Source organism: Globicephala melas, chromosome 20 (assembly GCF_963455315.2).
Source record: "Globicephala melas chromosome 20, mGloMel1.2, whole genome shotgun sequence".
Lineage (NCBI taxonomy): Eukaryota > Metazoa > Chordata > Mammalia > Artiodactyla > Delphinidae > Globicephala > Globicephala melas.
The window spans coordinates 26,576,425-26,600,481 of record NC_083333.1 but is presented as its reverse complement, the minus strand read 5'-3'; the positions used below and the strand labels follow the sequence as shown (position 1 = coordinate 26,600,481).

Below are 24,057 nucleotides of genomic sequence, written 5' to 3'. Positions count from 1 at the left end.
GGTCCTCTGCCTGCTAGCATCTGCCTGCTGCGTGCACGCCGAACATTTCTTGTGGGGGCAGGGCTCCAACACCCCCATGCATGGCTGATCTTCCGGGTCCCACAGCTCCCTACTCCTGAGCCCCCGTCCAGGCAGCTCCCCAGGAGGAATCGCTGACATTATGCAAAATCTGCAGCTCTCCAGCCGTTCCTACCCAGGTCCTGAACCTTTGCTCAAGGCTTCACCAGCCACCCCTAAGCCAGACAGCCGTTCCTACCCAGGTCCTGAACCTTTGCTCAAGGCTTCACCAGCCATCCCTAAGCCAGACTTGATTCTTGAGCCAGCCTGGAGTGGCCGTGAGGGAGCTGGATTCAGAAGACTCAGATGTGAGGCATTCAGGAGGCTATGGGCTCTGTAAGCGGGATGCCTCTGAGTCAGGGGAGATAGGTGGGGCAGCGATAGCGCCCCTGGCTCCCGTTTCCCCATCTCCTCCCCATGCAGTCACCTCCAGGGGTCTGAAGAGCAGAAAGAGCATCCCGTAGGTGCCAAGCGCTGAGCTCCGAATCTGACATACGTTCGCTCCCTTGGTCCTCCCAGCAGCCTCTGGGGCGGGGGTTGGAATCTCTTCCATGGACAGACAAGTGAGATGGGAGGTTACTCTGCTCAAGGTCACACTTTAGTTGGCATAGCAACTGGCATTTAAACCCAGTTTCTCTTCTCTTCCCCCACTGGGACCTTCAAGCCAGACCCTAGGGAAAGGGTGGTACCTGGGGGCTTACGTGGGGAGCAGAGCTTTGGGATGGGGGCCCCAGGTCAGCGGCTCCTTCCCAAGAACCCCCGGGGCTCCGACCCCTGCCTCGTCTTACTTGACCCCTCCTGCCCACATCTATTCATCTTCTGGACTCGGACCTCCCTTAATCCCAGGCTTCTCTCCCTGCACCCCAATAGCCCAGCCCTCCAAAACCCCACCCCTAGGTGGACCCGTCTCCCCTGGGCGGTTCTGCCCCATCATCCTTCCAGTATCCTCTGGACTTATGCCCAGGTCAGCCTGCCTGGTTCACCCTCACCCCCAATCTAGTCCTAGGGCCGTGACATTGGAGGCTGGGGTAAGAATGCCCCTGCCACACAACCGGCGTGGCCCCTGTTGTGGCTTCAAAGCCACGACCCTGAGAGAGGCCACCATCCCTCACTTACCACCCGTGAGGGCACGGGTTGGGATGTGAAGATTGGGACAGCTCAAGGAAGCCCTGTGCCACCTACAGAAAGGTCCAGGACTCTAGAACCTGCCAGATCTGGGTTTCCATCTGTGTGGCAAGGTCAAAAGACCAACCGTTCCTGAGTGTCAGCTTTCTCGTCTGTAAAATGGGGATAAAGGTAGTACCATCCTTGAGAAGTTCTCGTGACACTTAACTGAAGAGATGGACATAAAGCACTTGATGTGTGGGAAGTTGCATAGGTCGTATGAAATAAAGGCAGCAGGAATAGATGTGTAGGGAGAAGTGGGGTTTGTGGAGAGGGGCCTGTCCAGAGCCCCTGCTTCCTCTGACCCGGGGCCCAGCCTGCTTAGGTCTGTGGCCACCAGCCAGCTCCAGGGTGGGGACCAGTTAGGAGGGCATGGAGGTCAATCCAGGACAAAGGTGACGGTGCAGAAGCTAGGGGGTGGTGAGCTGAGAAAGTTTGAGAGAATCCCAACCTCCACCCCGTCCCCGAGCTTTCCAGAGACACTCCCGATGGCTGTGTAGTTACTGCGGGAGAGCTGCTAAAAGAGAAAGGCTTTGGGGTCTTTCAGAGCTGGGAAGGGGACTGGTCCAGGCCCGGTGCCCCGTGAAGCTGGCTCTGGAGGGCAGATGGACACCTTTTGGCCAACTAATTGCACTGGTGGTGGGTGGAGGTCTTCACCCTGACTGGCACTGCCAGCTGGCAAGGGTCTGGCTCCAGGGGAGGTGGGGTTCCCAGGCCTGGGCTGGCTGGGAAGTCAAATCCCAGGAGAGATTGGGGGGGGACCCCTAGAGAAAGATGACATTATTGTGCTGGGGGCTGAAGGGAGGGGAGAGGTTGAAGTTGAGATAAGCGTCTGTGTGGGGCTATTTCGCCTGGAGCTTGGAGTAGAAGGATGACGATAAGTGTATTTAGTGGGAATTTGGAGGAAAAGCCAGCCAGGGGCCCCCTGAGCTGTTCTGGGAAACGAGGAGGAAGCCCAGGACTGAGGCCTCTTGTCCACCTCTGAAGGCGGCTCTTCCTTCAAGAGGCTCAGGCTCTGGTGGTCAGGGACCCCCAGCCACGCCACACCCCCGTGTCCCGTGCACACGGAAGGCCTGTCCTTTCCTGCGTCACCAGCAGGGCCGCCCGCGACTGTTGACCCTGCCCAGTCACATACGTGTTTGCATCTGTGTGTACACATCTGATTATAAAGAAGCGATAAACACATTGGATTATAAATAAGCAATCCACACCTGTGGGACGCAACGGAAAAGTTGCAAAAAAGCGTAGAGTAAAAAGTAAACCCCTCCCCACCCAGCCCCCAGCCACCCAGTCCTCCTCCCTAAAGCGTCACTGAGCCCGGTTTCTTATGTGACCCCCGAGAAAAAGCCTGCGCCTATACAGGCAAATCTATTTTTATCCTTGAAAAGAAAAAAACAAACCAAACTTGTGCACAAGTGGTAGCAGATCACACACCCCATTCTACACCCTGCTTTTTTCACTTACCAGTAGCTCTCAAAATTTGTTCCAGAGCCTTTCGCTATAGAGAATTCTATTGTTTGGAGGTGCAATCATTTCTTTAACCATCATCACCCTCTTGACAGGCATTCAGGTCATTTCCGAGCTTTTGCTGTTACAAAACATAGCGTTGCCATGAAGTGCTGTCACTTCACTCGTGCACGGGTGTGTGTGGAGGAGAAATTCCTTGAAGAATTGGGGGATGGGGAGGTGCGTTTTTAGTTTCCACAGTCGCCAAATTGTTCTGCATAGGTGGGGTACCAAGGACAGTCCCCAAAGCTGTGTGCGCGACACCCGGGTCTCCGCAGGCCGGCCAGCCCGGGGTATTATCGCACTTTCAGATCTTGGCCGAAGTGATAGAAAAAAAAAAAGTGTCTTATTGAGTTTCCCTTGCCTTTCTCTTATCACGAGGTTCAGCATCTTTGTCTATGTTTCAGAGTTACTTGCAGTTCTTTTCTGTGAACGGTTCATATCCTTTGCCCGTTTCTCTGTAGGTTTGTTCATCTTTTTCTTATTGATTTATGGGAATAGTTTTTATATCAGGAAGACGAGCGCTTTGTCCCTGATAGAAGTTGCAGATATTTTCCCCCCGTTTGTCATGTGTTGCCTTTGGTTTATGGACATTTTTTTTCCATGCAAGATTTTTATATAGTTGAAGGTATCAATCTGTTGTATGACTTTCTGGAGTTTGGGTAGTACTTAGAAAGTACTTGGCGAATTCTTTTGCTTCACCAAGATTGTATATTTTAAAACCCCGGTGATTTTTTTCTAGTTCTTTTAGAATTTCATTTTTCTTGTTTAAAACATTGATCCATCTAGAATTTATTTTGAGGTAAAGTGTGAGGAAGAGATCCTGCTTGATTTTTTTTTTCCCCCAGATGGCATCCTGGTTTTTCCAAGGCCATTTGTTGAATAATTGATCTATTCCCCACTGACCTGAAATTCTATTTTCGTCCTGTCTTAAATATCCCATATATATTGGGGCATATTTCTGGCCTGTCTCGTTCATTGCTTCATCAGTCTATTTGGACAAGAACACACTTCTTTAATTATTGCAGCTTTATAATAGAGTTCAATATCTGTGCTAGTCTCCTCTGCTTACCATTCTTTTTCAGAATTTTCTTGGCTATTCTTTTGTGGTCTTTTAAAATGTGCACTTTCAAATCACTTTGTCTAGTTAAAAAATCCTCTGTGTGTGTGCTTTCAAAGTGTTGATTCTGTCCACTGTTCTCCTCCATTTCCGGTTATCCCTTCCCACTGAGAACGTGGCTAGCAGGCCTGCTGTGTACAGTAGTCCAAGTTGTGTACTGCACAGTCCTAGAACTAAGGTTGAGAGGAGCTGCTGGCCCCTGCCAACAGGGTATGAGCTCTTCCCTCCAGGGAATCTGCCCATCTACATGTCCGATCAAGAATAGAATAGCTGCCTCTCCTATAGCGTGCGCCAGGCACCTTCCTAAGCACTTTATGTTTTTTAATTTATTTAAGCATCACAACAAATATATCTCCAATTTACAGCTAAGGAAACTGAGGTGCAAAAAGTCGAAGTAACTTGCCCAAGGTCAATGATTTGTGCAGTCATGACACAGAAATCTGTTCCTGCACATAAGCACGCGCGCGCGCGCGCACACACACACACACACACAGATTCACACTCAGACATACAGATACACATGCCATCAGATATGCATGCAGACATACACAGAGACACACGTGAACACATACCTGCGTACATACACAGATGCACACAGGCACAGATGCTCAAAGACACGCACACAAACGCACACACTGCTGTTCCCACCAGCATCCTTTTCCCATCAGAGTCTTTCCTTCGATGGCTCACACACTCCCACTCCCCCTGCTTTGGGGCAGGGCCAGTCCATCCAGGAAAACCGCCTGGCTGGACTCCCTGCCCTGGCTCTCAGTTCTGCATAGGGCCTCCCTCCCAAATCCCTGTACCCAGAGAGGAGGGGGCCTTTAGCCTTTCAGGAAAAGGATGTATGACCGCATAGCAGGGACTTGGGGAGGGGAACCTCGGCTTCTGCCAGACCGCCTTGTTAGGATAACCTGGGATGAGGGATGCAGCTCTGAGCTGGGTACCCAGCAGGTTCTCAGGAAAGGCTAACCGCATCCCTCCCCCCTCCACTTCCCCCAAGTCATTGTCTCCAGCGGCCTCTGGAATCAACTCATCCAAGCAAAAGCCATTCGGCTCCAGACTGGCACCCCACCCCACCCCCGGGAGAGCGTGAGGAACGAACTGGCAAATGCAGACATGGGGGTGCATCGCCCAGGGAGCCCAGTTGCAGAGGCGAGGGTTTGGGTGCAGAGCGCGTGTGCCCGCGTGCGCGCGCACCGACTGTTCTGGCTCTGAGTCGGCCCGCCTCGAAGGGATTTAATCAGTGGGGGCTGGGAATGTTGTTGTTTTTAAACAAACAGGGGATGACAGGAACTAACAGAGGGTTTTTTTTTCTTTTAACATCTTTATTGGAGTATAATTGCTTTACAATGGTGTGTTAGTTTCTGCTTTATAACGAAGTGAATGAGTTATACATATACATATGTTCCCATATCTCCTCCCTCTTGCGTCTCCCTCCCTCCCACCCCTCTAGGTGGTCACAAACCACCGAGCTGATCTCCCTGTGCTATGCGGCTGCTTCCCCCAGCTATCTATTTTACGTTTGGTAGTGTCTATATGTCCATGCCACTCTCTCACTTTGTCCCAGCTTACCCTTCCCCCTTCTTAAAGACTCGATTCAAAGGGCTCTTGAAAGCTGCTGGAGAATGAATGCGCCTTTGAAGTGCGAACGTGTCCATTTGTTAAACTGAGAGCGAGCCAGCTGCCTCCGAGGGGTGGGGAATCGTTTTCCTTGGCAAATGGGGGCTTGCCTCCCTCTCTGCCCTCCGCCACCTCCAGAGGTGCGCTAGGACCCCAAAGCGAGGGATCCGGCGTGGCGGCCACTCTCCCAAGACACACTCTAGAAGAAGCGCCTTTTCTTTTTTTCTTTTTTAACATCTTTATTGGAGTATAATTGCTCTACAATGGTGTGTTAGTTTCTGCTTTATAACAAAGGGAATCAGCGATATGAATACATATATCCCCATATCCCCTCCCTCTTGCGTCTCCCTCCCTCCCACCCTCTCTCTCTATCCCACCCCTCTAGGTGGTCACAAAGCACCGAGCTGACCTCCCTGTGCTATGCGGCTGCTTCCCACTAGCTATCTATTTTACATTTGGTAGTGTATATATGTCCATGCCACTCTCTCACTTCGTCCCAGCTTACCCTTTCTACTCCCCGTGTCCCCAAGTCCATTCTCTGTGTCTGCGTCTTTATTCCTGTCCCGCCCCTAGTTTCTTCATATCAGTAGGCACCTTTTCAACCACCTTGAAGGCAGTGTGCTCACATGACGGTCGTGAAGAGTGAGGGAGAGACCTGCGAATAGGTAGCGTCAACTCCGAGACGGGAACGCGCACGGTCACACAGGGAGACGAGGTGGGGCAGGCTGGTCCAGGGTGCACCTCTTGCGCGTGTCTGCACCTGCCCTCCAGTGGCCCCCAAGGGGAGGGTCAGTAGCAGGGATGGGGTTCAAGGAAGACCCAGCCACGCAGTGTCCAGTGGAGACGGAGGGGATGCAGACGCTGTGCAGCCCGCAGGTGGACCTGGGCCCCAGACCTGCGTGACGGCTTGTCTCGAGTTGTCAGTCTGTGTGTAAGCTCAGAGTGAGGCTTTGTCACAGATGCTGAACCTTATCTGAAAACCAAGGGTGCCCAATTCTGGTTAAATCTGAGGGTGAGGCCCCACTGACGCTCCAGAGATTCAACGTGTGACGCAGGAGGGGCCCCGACGCCCCCACCCCTAGTGGGCTGACCAGCCGCGTCTTGATTCACTCCCTGCCACCCTTGAAGTCACCCCCTCCCCGACTCCTGACACGTGCCCCTTCCTCTTCTTTGGTTTGTTCCATATCTTAGGCCAAAAGAATAGTGTCTTATGGTTTTCACCCTCTGGACCCCCAGGGGAAAGTTAGCACTCGGACCAAGGCATATCTGGGGCATCGAGGATGATGGAACACCCACCCTGGTGGGGACACCCACTCTCTGATGTTGGGGAAGAAGTGGACATTTGCAGAACATTTGCTCTGGGCCAAGCACGGACCTAGCATTTTCACAATTCCTATCTTATTGAACCCTTGAGATATCAAGGTGGCTGTTTCTCTTCCCGTGTCTCCTGGTGGAGAAACTGAGTCTCGGAAAGATGAACGCTTGTCCACGCCCAGGCAGCTGGGAGTCGCAGGCTGAGCACAGACGGGAACGTGGTGCCAGGACCCCTCCCCCACCACGGGGCTGGAGGTCGGGACGCCCGGTGCCTGGCTAGCCAACAGCTTCCCGGCTTTGAGCACTGCCCGCCCCTCGGGGCGCAGTGTGATGGGTGGAAGGTGCTTGCACTTGCGTCTGGCAAGTCTGGACCTGACTCCCCTTTAGCGGCACGTGGCCGTGGGGTCCCCGAGCGGTATCCCTTACCACAACGGGAGCGCTGCTGTGAGCGCCGGGTGATACGTGGGTGAGCCGGTGAATGGTGCTTTCTGGAGCTCGCTCCCTCCATCTGTCAGATGCAAGGGCTCGGCGGCGGCACGAACTCTGGGAGTCTCGCCTTAAGCCCATCTTCTCCTCCATCCACGTTCCACCTTCATCAAGGCAGGTGCGGGACTCTAGGTCTAGCCTGCAGGGCTGGCTCCTCCCCTTCCAGCTGTGTTGCCCTGGGCGGGTTTCTAACCGCTTTTCTAAAAGGGGATTATGATCCTGTCTGGTTGTGGGCTTGCGTGTGGATTAAATGAGCATATGTTAAAGCCCCAGGAACAGCCCAGGACCTAGCAGGTGCTTCAGTCCTTGTGTCGTCTCCAGATCCTGGCTCCTCCCCCAGCCCAGCCCAGCCCCTAAAGGGCAGGTCTGCTCAATGATGGGCTTGGAGGCCCTCTCCCCGTTCCCCCCTCTCTCCCTGTCTTTTTGTCAACCCCCTTGTCTGTTTCACTTCTGCCCTTTTTCCCACTGGCCAGAGAGCGGAAGGCCTCTATTTCCACCCAAAGCTGTTGGTCTGAGTGGTCCCCTTAAGTCCGGGATCCGGAGTGTGTTGTCTCCGTCGAGGGCAGCCGCTGTGCGGGGGTGGGGGCTCGTGCTTGGCTGGACTGAGTCAGGTCACAGGGTTAGGGTAGGGAGCATAGCAAGCGCTGGACCCACACCCACGGCCCAGCAGTGCCATTTCCTCTGCCCCGACGGCAGCCTGGTGTGCGAACGGGGAGGCCGAGGCAGGACCGAGGATGGAAGACCCGGGATGGAAGACCCAGGACCCGGGATGGAAGATCAAGCAGCCTGGCAGTGGAGGGGCCCGACCGGAGGGACTCTGCCCTTGATGCCTTTGCAGGGTTTCCTCCAGCCTTGGGAAGCAGGATTCAGGGCAGCCCCGTCACCCGCCACTTCTGTCAGCGCAGGTGTCCCTGTTTCCCTTTCCCTTTGGCTGAAGTGCAGTAAGCGCCGTCGACCCCCCCCTTCTGCTCTGGAAGGAGAAACCAAAGCAAAGGGTATGGACGGGTTGGGGATCCCGAGGGGAGAGAGGTGGAAGGTACTGGAGCGGAGGGGTGGCAGCAGTGGCGGTGAGCTGGTGGGGTCTGGAAGGAGGGTGGCGGGGAGAACTCACTCTGAAGACAAGTTCTGCTCAGGCACGTGACCTTGGCAGGTTACCCGCTGCACCTGCCCCGTCTGCCTCGGGGCCTCAGGGCTCCAGCTGAGCCGCCGCAGGCAGGTGAGCCGGTGATAACCAGCAACGTTGTGTCTCTGTTTCCCGCAGATGACGTGGCCCCCTACTTCAAGACGGAGCCGGTGCGAACACAGGTGCACCTGGAGGGGAATCGCCTGGTACTCACGTGCATGGCCGAGGGCAGCTGGCCACTGGAGTTCAAGTGGCTCCACAACGACAGGGAGCTGACCAAGTTCTCTCTGGAGTACAGGCAAGCGTGCCGCCCCTTTCTTCCCACCCGGCCGCCAGGGTCCTGCTGTGTCCTGAGGGGGTACCAGGGCACTGGGCAGGGGCGCCGTGTGGCGGTTTTGGTGGGGGAGCCCCGGCTCCAGTGTTGCTGGGAGGCTGGGGTGACAGAAGTAGGGGGCCAAGGCCGCCCTTGCCCAGGGTGAGAAGACGCTGCCCCGCTGCACCCGGCAGAAGATGGCTGGGTGGCCAGGCAACCGTGGACGGGGCAGAGGTGATGACTGAGGTAGGGGAGCCCGCTGCCAGCAGCTAGACTGTGGCCACGGCTGTGACCAGATCCCCACCTCCCCTCCCCACTGAGAAGAGCCCTGCTCTCTCGGGGGAGCTACTGGAGGGGCCTGGGTCCAGCAGAGGGGTAGGGCATGCAGCTACCTGGGGTCTGTAAGGGGCAGACAGATTCTGTTTGGGAGGGCAATTCGGGGGGGACATGGAGGTGGGACCTCCCCCGCCAGGGCCTTTGCGCTTATCTCCACTCCCTGCTGTGCCCTTCCACTGGGCTCTGGGTTGGGCTGCCCTTCCTTCCCCAGGACACTGCCAAGTGGGGATAAGGGAGAACAGGGAGAGAGAGAGAGAAAAACAGGGTCTCAGTGAGAGCAAGTTTGCTACCAGAAGAGTGAGCAGTGGGGCAGCTACTCCCCAAGCCGGGTAGCCTCCAGCCTTTCTCCCGGCTCTCCTTCCCCCTGCTTCTGTCCTCCTATCTCGGCCTTTTTTTATTGGCTCCTGACCCTGTGCCTGGCGATTAATCCCCAGGCCTGATGTGCATAATTGGTTTTGTTGGGGAAACAAGATTGTCTTGCCCTGGGGATGTTGATACAAATCTGCCACCAGGGACAGGAATGCAAACGAGAGGAGGGGGATTTAATTGCTTGAGAATCGGTCCTTTCCAGAAAACCATCCTTTTCTTCATGAAGCAGGGAGGCCAGAGTTTGGGGTGACCCCCATGCCCAGGTTCCTTCTGCCCCAGCCCTGGCCTGGATGGGATGGTGATGAGAGCCGAAAATTCGGCCTCTGTGCACCAGTGCCAAATCTCAGACACAGAGTTTGGGGTGAAGTAGAAAAGAATAGCTTAATTGCTTTGCCAGGCAAAGGGGGACACAGTGGGCTCATGCCCTCAAAAACTGTGTCCCAGGGCTTCCCTGGTGGCGCAGTGGTTGAGGGTCCGCCTGCCGATGCAGGGGACACGGGTTCGTGCCCCGGTCCGGGAAGATCCCACATGCCGCAGAGCGTCTGGGCCCGTGAGCCATGGCCACTGAGCCTGCGCCCGGAGCCTGTGCTCCGCAGCGGGAGGGGCCACAGCAGTGAGAGGCCCGCGTACCGCAAAAAAAAAAAAAAAAACTGTGTCCCAACCTGTGATGATTTGGTGAGGAGTTTTATAGCAATAGTTCAAGGGTGGGATTACTGATAAGATTAGGGTGTATGCAGGGCCTGCACTCCTTTAATCTGGCCTCAGGTGGTCTCTTTTTTTTTTTCATAAATTTATTTATTATTTATTTTTGGCTGCGTTGGGTCTTTGTTGCTGCGTGCGGCTTTGTCTAGTTGCGGCGAGCGGGGGGCTACTCTTCATTGCGGTGCGCGGGTTTCTCACTGCGGTGGCTTCTCTTGTTGCGGAGCTCGGGCTGTAGGCGTGCGGGCTTCAGTAGTTGTGGCACGCGGGCTCAGTAGTTGTGGCGCACGGGCTTAGTTGCTCCGTGGCGTGTGGGATCTTCCTGGACCAGGGCTCGAACCCGTGTCCCCTGCATTGGCAGGCGGATTCTTAACCACTGTGCCACCAGGGAGGCTCCTCAGGTGGCCTCTTGATGAGCTTCTGTGGTTCTTGAGGTTATCAAACTGTGACCTTCCCTCTGGAATGAAGAACGCTTCATTAGTTCATCTTCCATTTGTTGGGGGTTTTAGTTCTGTAACGAGCTCAAAGATACTGTTGTGTGTGTCCCTTGAGGAGGGACCAGGACCTGCCCCAAGGCTGCACTGTTGTTTCTTGACTGCTCCTCCCTTGTCTCTGCATCCCCTCCCTTCCCTGATTAGCAGCTGTTCTGATCTGCCCTTTGGGACTCAGGGAAGGTCATGGAGGCTGAAGGCTATTCCCTACATACAAGAAATGGGGGACACAGAAATACTTTGGTGCCTAGGAGCCCCACAAGGTTCTGCTTGGTTTCAGTGGGCGTGGCCAGTTTGGCAAAGGAGGGGCCAGGAGAGGCCGGGGCAGGACGACCACCCTCCCCTCTGTGGCTGGTGAGAGGTCGGGACCAGGATGCAGGAGGCCCTCCAGGGCTGGCCACTCTGGGCCTCGGTTCTCCAGGGAGCCTCCCAGGGTGGTCCCCGTGATGGTTTTCAGCTGGGGCCCAGAGCCATTCAAAACTGGCACCCTGGGCAGTTTTGACCGTGCCCATGAAAAGCCCCTGCAGCCGCTTAGATACTGAACATGCCTGAATGGGCACCCCAGGAGCACGCTGATGGCATGCCACGCTCTTAATGGTGCCCTTGCCCTCGTCTTGAGCTGGAGGCAGGACCCAGGAGGAGCAGGAGAGTTGGTTCTTGATCTGTTTCACAGCCATTCTTTTGGTGCCTGAAGCTGCAGGGACGTGGGGTGGGCTTTACACAGAAGCGGATCCTGGCTCAGCCTCCGGTTCAGACTTGCCCAGCGATGGAATGGGCTTCCTCGGGATACAGTCAGCAACCTGTCCCTGGAGGCATCCAAACGGTTGTCAGGGTGCAGCTGTTGATGATGGTAATGATGATAACAGTCATCAGCAATGAAAAAGAATGTATTACCTGGCAGACGGCGTGATGGGCGCTCTGAGAGCGTCTTGTTTAATCCTGCCAGCAATCCCACGGGTAGGTTCCAGTGTTTTCTCCATTCTACAGACGAGCAAACTGAGGTTTAGGGAGATGAAACAGTCCACCCAAGGTCAAGTTGTTGAGTTGGGCTTCACATATAAGTCACATAACTACAGGACTAGAATTCTTTACCATCCCCCACACGGCCTCCCGTTGAAGAAAGACTGAAGCCATCACCTCCTCCGTGTGTATCCTAAGCATCTTTCTGCTAACTGTGCTCTGCACGTTCTAGAAAACAAAGCTCCATTTCAGAGCTTAGTTGGGTGGAAGTTATTCAGGGAGACGTAAATGGACGTCCATTCGGGAAACTCATCCTCCTGCCTCCTCATCCCCAGGAAGGCTGGCTGTTACAGCAGGGGATTCTTTTCTTTTCTTTCTTTCTTTCATTTATTTTTGGCTGTGTTGGGTCTTTATTGCTGTGCGTGGGCTTTCTCTAGTTGCGGTGAGCAGGGGCTACTCTTCGTGGCAGCATGTGCCTGCCGTGTGCCCGAGGACAAGTCAATCAGGATTTTCCTCTAATCAAAAATATGCTGTGGGCTTCCCTGGTGGCGCATCCGCCTGCCAGTGCAGGAGACACGGGTTCGAGCCCTGGTCCGGGAAGATCCCACATGCCGCGGAGCAACTAAGCCCGTGCGCCGCAGCTACTGAGCCTGTGCTCTAGAGCCTGCGGGCCACAACTACTGAGCCCACGTGCCACAACTACTGAAGCCCACGCGCCTAGAGCCCGTGCTCCACAACAAAGAGAAGCCACCGCAATGAGAAGCCCGCACACCACAACAAAGACCCAACACAGCCAAAAATAAATAAATTAAATTAATTTTTTTAAAAAACGAGCTGTGCTCACAGGGAAAGATCTACACTCCTCAGTGTGGCCTTCAGAACTCTTCATGTTCTGCTCCTGACAGCACCTGCTTTAGCTCTTGCTGTTCCCATCTGAGGTAACACATTCCCACCAAACAGGACCCTCACACCACAGGTCCCAGGACAGTTCCTCCCACATGCCCTTTTTTCTGCCTTTGTCCAAACTGTCCTGTCCCCTCCACTTGGAATGTTGCCCCTTTCAGAACCTTCTGTCTCTCTCCTGCAGGGTTCCAGCTCTTTTGGAAAGCCTTTCCTGATAGTACACATATGTGTTCTCAATAAATCTCTCTCCCTCTCTCTCTCAAACACACACACACTCGTTTCTGCCTCTCTCTGCCCTTTGTGACTGTCCATAATACATCCTATTATACTCTGCCTTCTAATTATTTACATGAGAGCCTGCAAATAAACCACAGAATGAAGTGAGAGCCTCAGGCACCTTGGAGGTTCCAGGGATCTCAGGTTCCTGGAGGTTCCAGGAATCTCAGAACCAAGAACTTGATACTACCAGGCCCTCTCCCCTCTGGGCTGCTCAGCTGTGCCCGCCTCTGGGTTCAGACTTCATTCTCATGCAGTGAGTGACACTGAGAAGTTTGGGAATCACAGGCTCACAGCCACATGATTTCAGAGTAGAAGGAATTTCGCCATAGGAGTTCCATGTAGAAAGTCCCAGGGAAGGATTCTGATTGGTCCAGCTTGGATCTGCCCTGACCAATCCCAATGGGAAGCAGCATGGAGTGCTGTGATTGGCCAGGCCTGCATCATGTGTCTACTCCGAGCCATAGGACATTGCGCAGCAGCTCCCACACTAGAGCCACGTGGTGGAAAGGAGGGTGAGAGCTCTTAGCAGAAGAAGGGAAAAGGGTGGTGGGGCAGACAGTAGCCCCCTGTGTCCACTTTACCACCCCTGCCTCCTGTGAGGGCCTGGCTCATGGCAGGTATTTTTCCTTCCTTCCTTTCTTTTTTTTTAATTTTGAAAATTTTCAAATCTTGGAAGAATTATAAGACAGTACCGTAAACACCTGTATACCTTTTTACCATTCCCCAGTTGTTAATCTTTTGTATCATTTGTACTCTCTCTTGCTCATTCTATGCACACATAGATGCACGCATCTTTTTTTCTGAATTATTTAAGAGTTAGTTGCAGACATCACGTCACTTCACCCCTAAGTAGAATTTCCTAAAAGCAAGGCATTTTCCTACAGAACTACCACACAATTTTCACACTCAGGAAATTGCACATTGATAAAATACTACTGTCTGACACACAGTCCACGTTGAAATTTCTCCACGTGTCCCAATTATATCCTTTGTGGACCTTTTTATTGTTGCTGTTCAGTACAGGATCTGATCAAGGACCACACATTGGATTCAGTTGTCATGACTCTTCAGACTCCTTAAATCTAGAACTGTTGCTCATTTTTCTTTCCTATCTTTCACGGCATTGCCATTGTTGAGAGTTCAGCCAGTTTTGCAAGATGTCCTCCAAGGATATTACGTAGATATACGTCCATTTCAACGCTTCACAATTACAAGCACCTTAAGTCACTTTGCACCATTATCGGTGATGGTGGGTCTTACCAACTGGTCAAGGTGATGTTTACTAGATTTCTCCCTTGTCCAGGTATCGATGTATTGTCTCTCCTTTGAATGATAACTTGAGACTCTGTGAATATTCTCCTCCCCAGGAATTTCCCACCCAGTGGTTTAATAGTCATTGATGAGTCTTACCTGAATCAATTATTATTACCAAGGTGGTTATGATAAGCAGATTTTTCATCATTCCTTTTACTTATATTAGTTGGCTCGCTTTCTTTCTTTCTTTCTTTCTTTCCTTTCTTTTCTTTCTTTCTTTCATTTATTTTTGGCTGTGTTGGGTCTTTATTGCTGTGCACGGGCTTACTCTAGTTGCGGTGAGCAGGGGCTACTCTTCGTTGCAGTGTGTGGGCTTCTCATTGTCATGGCTTCTCTTGTTGTGGAGCACGGGCTCTAGGCGCACAGGGTTCAGTAATTGTGGCACGTGGGCTCAGTAGTTGTGGCTCGCAGGCTCTAGAGCTCAGGCTCGGTAGCTGTGGCACAGGGGCTTAGTTGCTCCACAGAATGTGGTATCTTCCCGGGCCAGGGCTCGAACCCGTGTCCCTTGCATTGACAGGCAGATTCTTAACCACTGCACCACCAGGGAAGCCCACTTGGCATTCTTTCTTGAAAGAAATCTCGCCTTTCTCATCCTCTTTAAAATAATTTAGCATCAGTACAAACTCACGGATAATTTTTTCTATTTAATTTTCCCTAATTTAATCCATTCCCATCATTATTTGGACACTCGTAATAACCCAGAGTTGGCCAATGGAGCTTCTTCAAGCTGGATCTTGAGTCCTTTTGACATGTCCCCAATGGATTTCTAGCACTTTCTTGCTTTTTGCCTCAACAAAATATTCGTTTCCCCTTTTGAATGAATGCCTACTGAAAATCCCATCATGGAGGAGCTCGGTCAGCAGCTTCTCATTATGGTTGTCTCACCACTGCTTTTTGCTGAGGACTTCCTATCTCATCCAAACCCCAGGTTTTTGTTTTTGTTTTTTTTATCAAACTCCAGGTTTTGAGTCGAGTGATAATATCCAATTTTCAGGCAGAAGGATGGCTGAATTGACTCAGCAGGTTGAGTGAAAAGAAGATTGGAAACACTGCCGTAAATTTAACTGTTTCCCACGCCGTCTCCAAAGGAAGAAGTTTGCATTCCCATTCAGTCTCCAAGGGTGTTTATTCTCAGTGGGATCTGTACCAGAATGGGCCAGGGGTGTGCGTATCTGTGAGAGAGAGAGAGAAATCTAGAAGAAGGGAAGCCAGTGCCTCCTTCTGAGTACCGGTGACCCTGGGGAGTTTGTGGGTCCGAATCCATCCATGGGGACAGAGTGGAAATAGCCTGGACTTTGGGGTTAGGCCCGCGTGAATACAATCACGCTCCTACCGCTTACTAGCTCTGTGACTTAGGGCAGAAATACTGAGCCACCCTGAATTTGTTTTCTCGCTTTGGAACTGGGCACGGTAATGCCTACCTTAGAGGGTTGTCGTGAGGGTTAAATGAGATGCTATGGGACAAGTCCAGTCCCGGGTGCAACAGACATGAAATAAAGGTACCTGTTAGGATTTTACAGGGTATCATCTTGATAGAATAATGGGGCAAATAACAAAGCCGCCAGAAATCTCGTGTGCAGGTGAGCACACCTTCCTCCAAGGGGTCCCAGGGCTCTGGTTATATATATGCTTCTTTAAGTCTCATATACACGTTTAATGGTTATGAGCGTGCAAAGCACATAGATGTGTCTGCGTGACTTCCTGACTCTATGGGTTAGTAAACCCACATAAAGGTCAGGTCCTCTCTGGAGCCTCTCCCACCACCCCCCTTCCCTCCCATGGGGGGGCATCTCTCCAGGTTGAATCAGGTCAGCCTCCGTTTGCATCCATGTCACCAGCCAGGGCTGCGTGCATTGGGACTATCCCCCCAGCTCAAGAAATGGCAGGTCAGGCAGTGGCTGTAGGGGAGGAAGGGGGATGGACATTAACCTCCCGTCCTTGTGACCATGTCCTAGCAGAGTCTTCAACCAGATTATTTTGTCCCACCTGGGTAACGCCTTCTGCCATAATTAGTCTCACACTTAAAATCAAACAGGAAAAACAAATCAGCTAGGCAGACCACACACACACACACACACACACACACACACACATACACACACGTTCCCACACGCAGTCAGGCACGCGTATCCATAGAAAAACTGTTTATCCAGACTCACTCGCTTTCAAGAACTTAATATACATCATTTCACAGCAACACTAGGAAGTGTTATTACCCTCATTTTGCAGACGAAGCTCACAGAAGTTCCAGAATGTGGCTGGGCTCCTCCCGGGAGCAGCTCCAAGAGGTCCGTCACCTGAGTGCGTTTTGCCGTTTCTGCACAGATGCACACAGGTTCCCGATTGGGTTCCTTCTGCCCCACTTTTGTCACTGTGTGTCGTTCTCTGGCCCAAGAGACAAGAAGCCGAGGGCCCCTCAGACCCTCTGGGGGGCAAGCGTGTGGGTGTGAGACCAGCTGAGGCTGAGTCCATCCTCCGAGGCCCCAGATGGGCCCCGCTGGGTGTAGAGACGGGCAGGTGTGTGGAGGGGAAGCTCAGGTGAGCCAGGCCGGGCGTCTGGCTGGCCCCCGCTGTGTCCTCAGCCCTGCTGCCAGCCTGACGTCCTTTATGGTGGAGCTGTAGCATCTGGGAGGTGCACAGGCTCGGTGGTGGGGAGAAGAAAGCCCAGTCGAGGCAGAGACCCACGCGTGAGATGGCCCTGGCTGTGGTCACAAAACAGGGGACCCCTGCAGAGCAGCTGCAACCTTTGAAATCCTTCAGAGGAGAGGATGAAGAGAAACTCCAGGGCTTCCCTGGTGGCGCAGTGGTTGAGAGTCCGCCTGCCGATGCAGGGGACACGGGTTTGTGCCCCGGTCCCACATGCCACGGAGCGGCTGGGCCCGTGAGCCATGGCCGCTGAGCCTGCGCGTCCGGAGCCTGTGCTCCGCAACAGGAGAGGCCACGATAGTGAGAGGCCCGCGTACGGAAAAAAAAAAAAAAAAAAAAAAAAGAAGCTCCAGTGCCAGCTGCTTTGTCTCTGCCTTCTCCTCTGGCCTCCCCTTAGAAGTGAGAGCAGGCAGCAGAGGCCAGGGAGGCAGAGGCTGGTGGGCTTTCCAGAGGGCACGTGCCACCTGGGTGCCAGGAACCAAGCCACACTCTTCCCCACAGCGGTTCTGGGAGATTGGTGCTATTATTATCTCTGCTTCTTAGCTAGGAATCACAGTTCAGAGAGGTCCAGCGACTTGCCTAAGGTCACACAGCCAGATCTGGAGAGCCAGGTTTCACCCAGGATCATTCAGACCCCAAGCCTGTGTCCCACCCCCTGCTCCGAGCTGTCTTGCCGTGCTTGTCCTCTGCCAGGGCAGTGGCACTGCCAGGGCCCAGCTTTCTGGGCATGGCCCCAGCTAGCCTTCTCAACCACGGCAGAGGAACTCTTCACGGCTAACATATGGAACGTAGCATGGCCCAGCCCTGCTTTAAGTGCTTCACATACGTTAACTCTTTTTTTTTTTTTTTTCTTTTTGCGGTACACGGGCCTCTCACTGTTGTGGCCTCTCCCATTGCCTCTCCACCCCATGCTTGGCCTGCGAGGGCCACTTTCACCTAAGTTCTTGTTCTCAATCCCTGGACATCAGCAACTCCTAAGGGAAGAGACATGAGGGAGGCATCTTCCTGGTTCAGCTCCCCACCCAGGGCCCAAAGTCATAGGACTAAGATGGGCCAGGTCTTCTCCCTCCAAGCCTGATGAAGAAATATCAGGATTGGGCTTCCCCGGTGGCGCAGTGGTTGAGAGTCCGCCTGCCGATGCAGGGGACGCGGGTTCGTGCCCCGCTCCGGGAAGATCCCACGTGCCGCGGAGCGGCTGGGCCCGTGAGCCATGGCCGCTGAGCCTGCGCGTCCGGAGCCTGTGCTCCGCAACGGGAGAGGCCACAACAAGGAGAGGCCCACGTACCGCAAAAAAAAAAAAAAAGAAAGAAACATCAGAAGATGCTGATTCGTTCACCAGGCGGAGACTTAGGACCTTCTGCCTGCCTGGCATGGAGCTAGGCAAGGAGGACAAGACCAAAGGCGGTGCCAGACCCTCCCCCCAAAGCCCCCCTTCCTGCGGCCCTTTAGAAATGTTGGTTCCAGCCAAGGGGCAAGGTGTGCACTCATGACCTGTAAGCGCCTGGGCCGAGGAGCCACAGCAGGTGCTGGAGGCCAAGAGAGTATCCTGGAGAGGTTTCGGGCAGCCTCTGGAAGTCGTCGAGCTTGAATGGAGAAGGGAAGAGCCCTTGGGTGTGGCCAGGCAGTGAATGGGGGGCAGCTCTCCTGGTGCAGCAGGTGCTGGGTGCTGCTGACCTTGTGCTCAATAAGACAGGAAGACCCCTGCCCTCACAGATCATACAGTCCAGAGGGGAAGCAGATTTAAATAATTCTACAGGTATTAATGAACTCCAGTTTTTTTTTTGTTTTTTGTTTTGGGGGGGTTTTTTCTTGGCCGCGCTGCCCAGCACGCGGGGTCCTAGTTCCCAGACCAGGAATCGAACCCCTGCCCCCTGCAGTGGAAGCGCGGCGCCCTAACCACTGGACCATCAGGGAATTCGCGGGACTCCAGTTTTGATAAGTGCTGTTGAGGGAAAGCACAGGCCAGAGAAGACGTTAGTGAGGCAGCTGAGACCTGGATGCGCAGAGTTAGCCAGGGCTGGTGGCGGGCGGGCGGGTTGCCCAGGGAGCGGTGCGTACACATGTTGAGGCGGGGGGGCACCCAACGAAGGCCAGGGAGGGCAGGATGCTGGAGAAGTGGACGGGCCGACCAAGGTGGGGCTTGTCCTCTGTCTTGGGGTGCTCTTATCTTCTGCGAAAAGCTGTGTGGAGCCCTTGAATTGTTGTTCACAGGGAAGGGACACAATCGGATGTCCATTTAAAAATGATTTAGCCCAGCAGCTGGGTGGGAAGTGGACTGGAGGAGAACGGTTAGGAGCTGGGCTGCTCAGTCACAGTGGGAGCGGCTGATGGCTTGCACCATCTTGGTGACAGTGGAGATGGGAGGAATGCATGGGTGTGAGACTTCTGTAGGAGATGGAATTGATGAGACTCCATCAGCTGGGCGTGGCCAGTAAAGGGAGGAAGGTGGGGCGGTTGAGGAAGGAGGCACCGGAAGAGCAGGGGCTTTGCGGGACGTTGCTGCTTGTGGTGGTGGGTGGTTGACCAGACATCAGGTCGAGAAGGCCAACAGGCAAGTGGATGTGAAGAAAAGCCCGAGCTGACGGTCTTGATTTAGAAGTCCACGTGACTGTGACAGCCATGGGGAGGGGGAGGGGAGGGACTGGACCCAGCACAGGGGAGAGAGTGCTAGGGTCCCAGAGGTGGACAAAAGAAAGGAGGTGACAGCCAGCCCAGCACAATGAGGCCAAGAGGCCAAGACGGAGGAAGGAAACGGAGACTGGGGTGTTATGGAAGGAAAGAGGGTGTTTCGAGAAGGACCAGGTGGTCAACTGTGTCAACTGCTGTGGATGCTAGCAACTCTCCGCTAGATTTAGGGACACGGATGTCCGGTGACCTAAGGAGAGTGGGGATGGGCAAGTTGAGGAGCCAGTGAAGGAGGCACTGAGCGTCGGGGATCCTCAAGGCAAAACAGGAGTGAAGAAGCGGACGTCGGGAGGAGTGTGATGGTGGCGACCGGCTGATGCCCGGTGCTGCCTTGGGAGCTGGGGGAGGCACAGCCAGCACGTGATGGCGGAGGAAGAACCATGAACGCCAGGGAGAACGTTCTGAGCTGCATCCTGCAGGTGGTGGGTGGTCTTTGGAGGATTTGGGTCGGGGCGCTCGAGACCCTGTGTAACCTGGTCCTGCCTCTCTTTCCAGCCTCTTCTCTCACCCACCCCCTGCACTAATGGGCTGAAGGATGGATTTCCTGATGGTCTCTGTTATTAAACATCGCTGTGCTTTTGCTCACCTCTCTCCTCCACCTGTGCTGTCCTTACACACCTCTTCTACCTGATACTCCAAGGTTCAGCATCAGCATCCCCTCAATAGCAATCTCAGTCCCGACCCTGACTCACTGTATGCCTTTGGGCAAACTACTTCATCCCTGCCTCAGTTGCCCAGTCTGTTAAATGGGAACAATAAAACGAGTAGCTACCTCCCAGGGGTGGAGAAGGTCCATTAGATCAAATATGCGGAAGAGTGTCTGGTCATCAACGGCTCTGTAAGTGGAAAGGGTGGCCTGAAAGCCACCAAATAAATCACGAATCCTGTCTACCTCTCTCCCCACCTTACTGTTTCTGGCCCCGGCCTCATCCCCACCCTCCTGGGAAGCCTGGGCTCTTCTTCCTCAACAAAGCCAGATCCCATCTGCCTACATGCAACCGCTTCGGGGTCGAACTGACTCCAATTTGACCATGAGTTTGGACATCTTGTCTGAAAATTGAAGGCTGCTGGTGAGAAAGCTGAAGTGCAGGAATTAGTTATGATGAAGCATAAATTGAATTTTAATAGAGATGTCCGTGGCATGGAGCCAGCTTACTGAGGCGGAGGGAAGGTAGTAATTAAAAGTTAACGAGTTTAGGGCTTCCCTGGTGGCGCAGTGGTTGAGAGTCCGCCTGCCGATGCAGGGGACGCGGGTTCGTGCCCCGGTCCGGGAAGATCCCACATGCCGCGGAGCGGCTGGGCCCGTGAGCCATGGCCGCTGAGCCTGCGCGTCCGGAGCCTGTGCTCCGCGACGGGAGAGGCCACGACAGTGAGAGGCCCGCGTACCGCAAAAAAAAAAGTTAACGAGGTTAGAAAGGTCGTAACCCTCCGGGAGGGGTGGGGAAGGTGGACCACGAGGAGGAAGAGGCCCCCGGCCGAGCATGCTGTCCTCTCTCTGACCCGGAAGCCCCTCTCCCGGCTCCCAAGGATCCGGGGGTGAGGGGAGGCTGCAGCGAGTTGCCCTGCTCGCCCTTCCTGGGCGCCCAAGGGGGCCCGCAGCAGCGGGGTGGGAGCAGAGTTTGAGGGACCCTCCGAAGACACCCCGTGCTGCCCGTGAGGAAGATAGTAACGGGAGTGGGGTTTCTCGGCCTGGGCGTTCTTAACGTTTGGGGCGGGGTTGTTCTTTGGTGTGCATTGTAGGGTGTGTAGCAGTGTCCGTGGCCTTGTTCCCCTAGATGCCGGTAGTCCCCTCCCCGAAATGTGACAACCAAAAATGTCTCCAGACGCTGCCCAATGTGCCCTGGGGGGGGGGGGCGGCTACGTCACCCCCACTCAGAACCAGTGATATAGAGTGAGGCGGCAGTGCGCCCCAGACTCTCCTAGCTGGAGCCAGAGTCAGGGGCCTGGCATGGGAGGGAGAAGCTGGAGGTGGCTGGCCACCCTCTGGTCCCTCTTGGGGTCTCTCCTGCCCCCAGTAGACTGGACTTCCTGTGGCACAGAGTTGCTTTCGTCAATGCTGCATTTGCATTTGGTCCTCGGTGTGGGATGCACGGGGCGGGTGTGACAGCTCCATTGCTCAGACGAGGCCAGAGGCTCAGAGACCCTGAGCCTGGCCAGCGCTCATTCACCCCGTGGATGGAAGGCACCAGCTCCCCCAGCTGTCAGTACTGTACCCTGGTCTCCTCTGGGCAGTCCCGCTCTTTGAAGCCTTGGTGAAGGCTAAGGCCATCGGTGGAAGGGGTCTCGGTTACCTGGAGCAGCCCTGGCCCGGTCCCTACAGGTGCCCTCCTGACAGGGTCCTGAGGCCCTAAGACCTGGCCTATCCCACTCCCGGGGGTGGAGGCCTCCCCTTGCTTTAGGACAGGTCCTTCCTGGACCCAAGGGGACCAGCCACTCTGATGGGGAGTGACAGGAGAAGCCAGGAGAGAGGCGGGCAGGAGGCAGAGAGGCCCCGGAGGACCAGGGCAGGTGGTGGGCAGCGAGGGGCACGGCTGGCTCCCCTGACCTCAGGGTGTCGTTGCGATAATGATGCCAATTAAGATGAATAAGTTCAAAATGTGAGGGGAAAGAGGGAAAAAAAGAAGCAAGAGATTCTAAAACACTGGCTGTCTCGGTTTCCGTGGCAACCTGTTTCCTCACTCTCACTAATGGGTCCTGGCTTGGGCAGGGGGTGGGCCCCCCACTGCCGGGGAAGCTGGAGATGGACAGTAGGTGGTACCTTGCTGGACTCGAGCAGAGGGCAGTGGGGGCCGGGGGACCCTCGCCTGGGGCCTTGGGACAGTCACAGCCACAGGACGGCTCCCCGGCCCCCGGGCCAAGCTCGCCACCTTACAGGCCACCATGGCCTGAGAGGAAGATGACTTGCCCCAGAGTCGGGGCGTGAGTTAACGTCAAGGTTAGAATTCACGCCCAGGCCGCCTGAGTCTCCATCCGGCGCTGCCTGGATTTCATCGGGCTACGAGTACGGGCGAACGCGAAGACTCCAAGACCCAGTTAGGTTCAGTGATTTTTCCTTCGTCAGGTTGAGCGTCTCAGGATGTGCGGGGGACACACCAAGCTAGGGGTGGGGGTCATTCCCAGGCCCTCGGTCTCAGGCTCCTTTCTCTCCCCTTGGGTATCCGCTGCGTCCTCTTGATGTCCCCGTGGTTCAGAACATCACTCCGAGGCTTCACAGCCCTGAGAACCCTTGGGAGTGGGGCAGGGAGGGCATTTCCCTGAAGCCGTAGGTTCCCCCTGAAGCTGGGGCAGGCCGGGAGGAGCTGCTCCCCGTCTCCTCACTGAAACTTGTGCAACTGGTACAGCTCTGGGGGCCCATCCATGGCCCACGTGAGCCCTCGTGACTGAGTTTAATGCTCACTGGGTGGTTGGAGGAGGATGTTACTAGGCCTCCCATTGTATAGATGGAGACACTGAGGCCCAGGGGGTAAAGTGACGCGTCCAGGGTCATGCTGCAAATCAGGGCTGGAGCAAGGGACGTAGACCCGCTGGTGGCCCCGCTACACGGAACAGTCTAGAACACAGAGGTGTGCACACGTGAGCCACACCCTCTCTCCCCCTCCTCTCCTGCTACTTTCTGATCCGGGCAGCCCTGGGGACAGGTGGCTACGTCCGCCCAGACTCCGCAGAGTGCAGACAGATCACGCACGTGCAGCATCGCCGCTGCCTTTCATGATAAGGTCCCTGAGGAAAGCTGCTCTCTGAGGAGCGGAGGCTATTTATTTCTACCACAAGGAAACTTAACATGCGAATTAGGAAGGGTCTGATCCTCTGTCACCCGAAATTGACATATGTAAATTTGGCCTGAATCCCTGGTAACCAATGCGCAAAGATGGGCGTAGGGCAGTGGACGTGTGAAGATGACCAAGGTCCTTGGGGAGGGATGGGAGGTGGTCCCCAGCAGAGGCACATATGTTTGTCATGAGGGAGATTTCAGTGCATGGAAATGAGATGTTCATTCTCCCTCCTCACACAGCTGGTCTGGAGACGCCAGGTTGCCCTGAGAGCCTCTCTCTTTCCTCCCCCTTCCCCAGATCTTCCTAGGGGCACCCCCCAACCTTGGCTCTCAGCCAGGACACAAAAACTAATTCGATCTGGACTCTGTTCTGCACTCAGGCAGGCAAATGGTCTAGACAGATGCCTGGGGAGTTGGTAATGACCCCTGCTTCCTGGGGGCTGACTCCCCTCTCCCCACCCATACCCCTCAGAGACCCATCAGGCCCGTTCATGGGATTTCTCAATGTGGGAGGATTCAGGTGGTCTCTCCCCTGTGTCTTTGTCCCGCCAGGAGGAGTCTCTGCTGTGACCCACTTTCTGCTTTCTGACTGATGGGGCGCCGGGGGTTCTGTGATTCTGAACTTCCCACCCTAGCCAAGGAAGAGGTCTGCTCCCAGCCGGCTGCCCAAGTCCCCTGGTGCGCAGAGCCTCCTGGGGGTGGGCTTGGAGGAGGGGTGGGGGGTTGGGAGCAGGGGTTACAGCTCCAACCCGCAGCCCCTGGGGGCTGGGAGATGCCAGAGAGTTCTACAGCTCAGTGTGAGCAGGGAGCAGGGAGGGGCTTCCTGCCTGCAGAACAGGGAATAGTACCCAAGAAAGACAGTCTCCCCAAAGGAGATCGGGCACAGTCCCTGGAGGT

General features: G+C 54.7%; 1 protein-coding gene across 3 annotated transcripts in view; it reads left to right on the top strand.

Annotated features, from left to right (window-relative positions):
- The window catches only part of SDK2 (sidekick cell adhesion molecule 2), a 264,077-nt gene that overhangs the window by 111,853 nt on the left and 128,167 nt on the right, over positions 1-24,057 (top strand). For all 3 annotated transcript variants that reach the window (XM_060290211.1, XM_030838094.2, XM_030838093.2), the window contains exon 2: positions 8,532-8,691. In XM_060290211.1, coding sequence (XP_060146194.1) covers positions 8,532-8,691 — 160 coding nt within the window. The remainder of the gene's footprint in view (positions 1-8,531; positions 8,692-24,057) is intronic.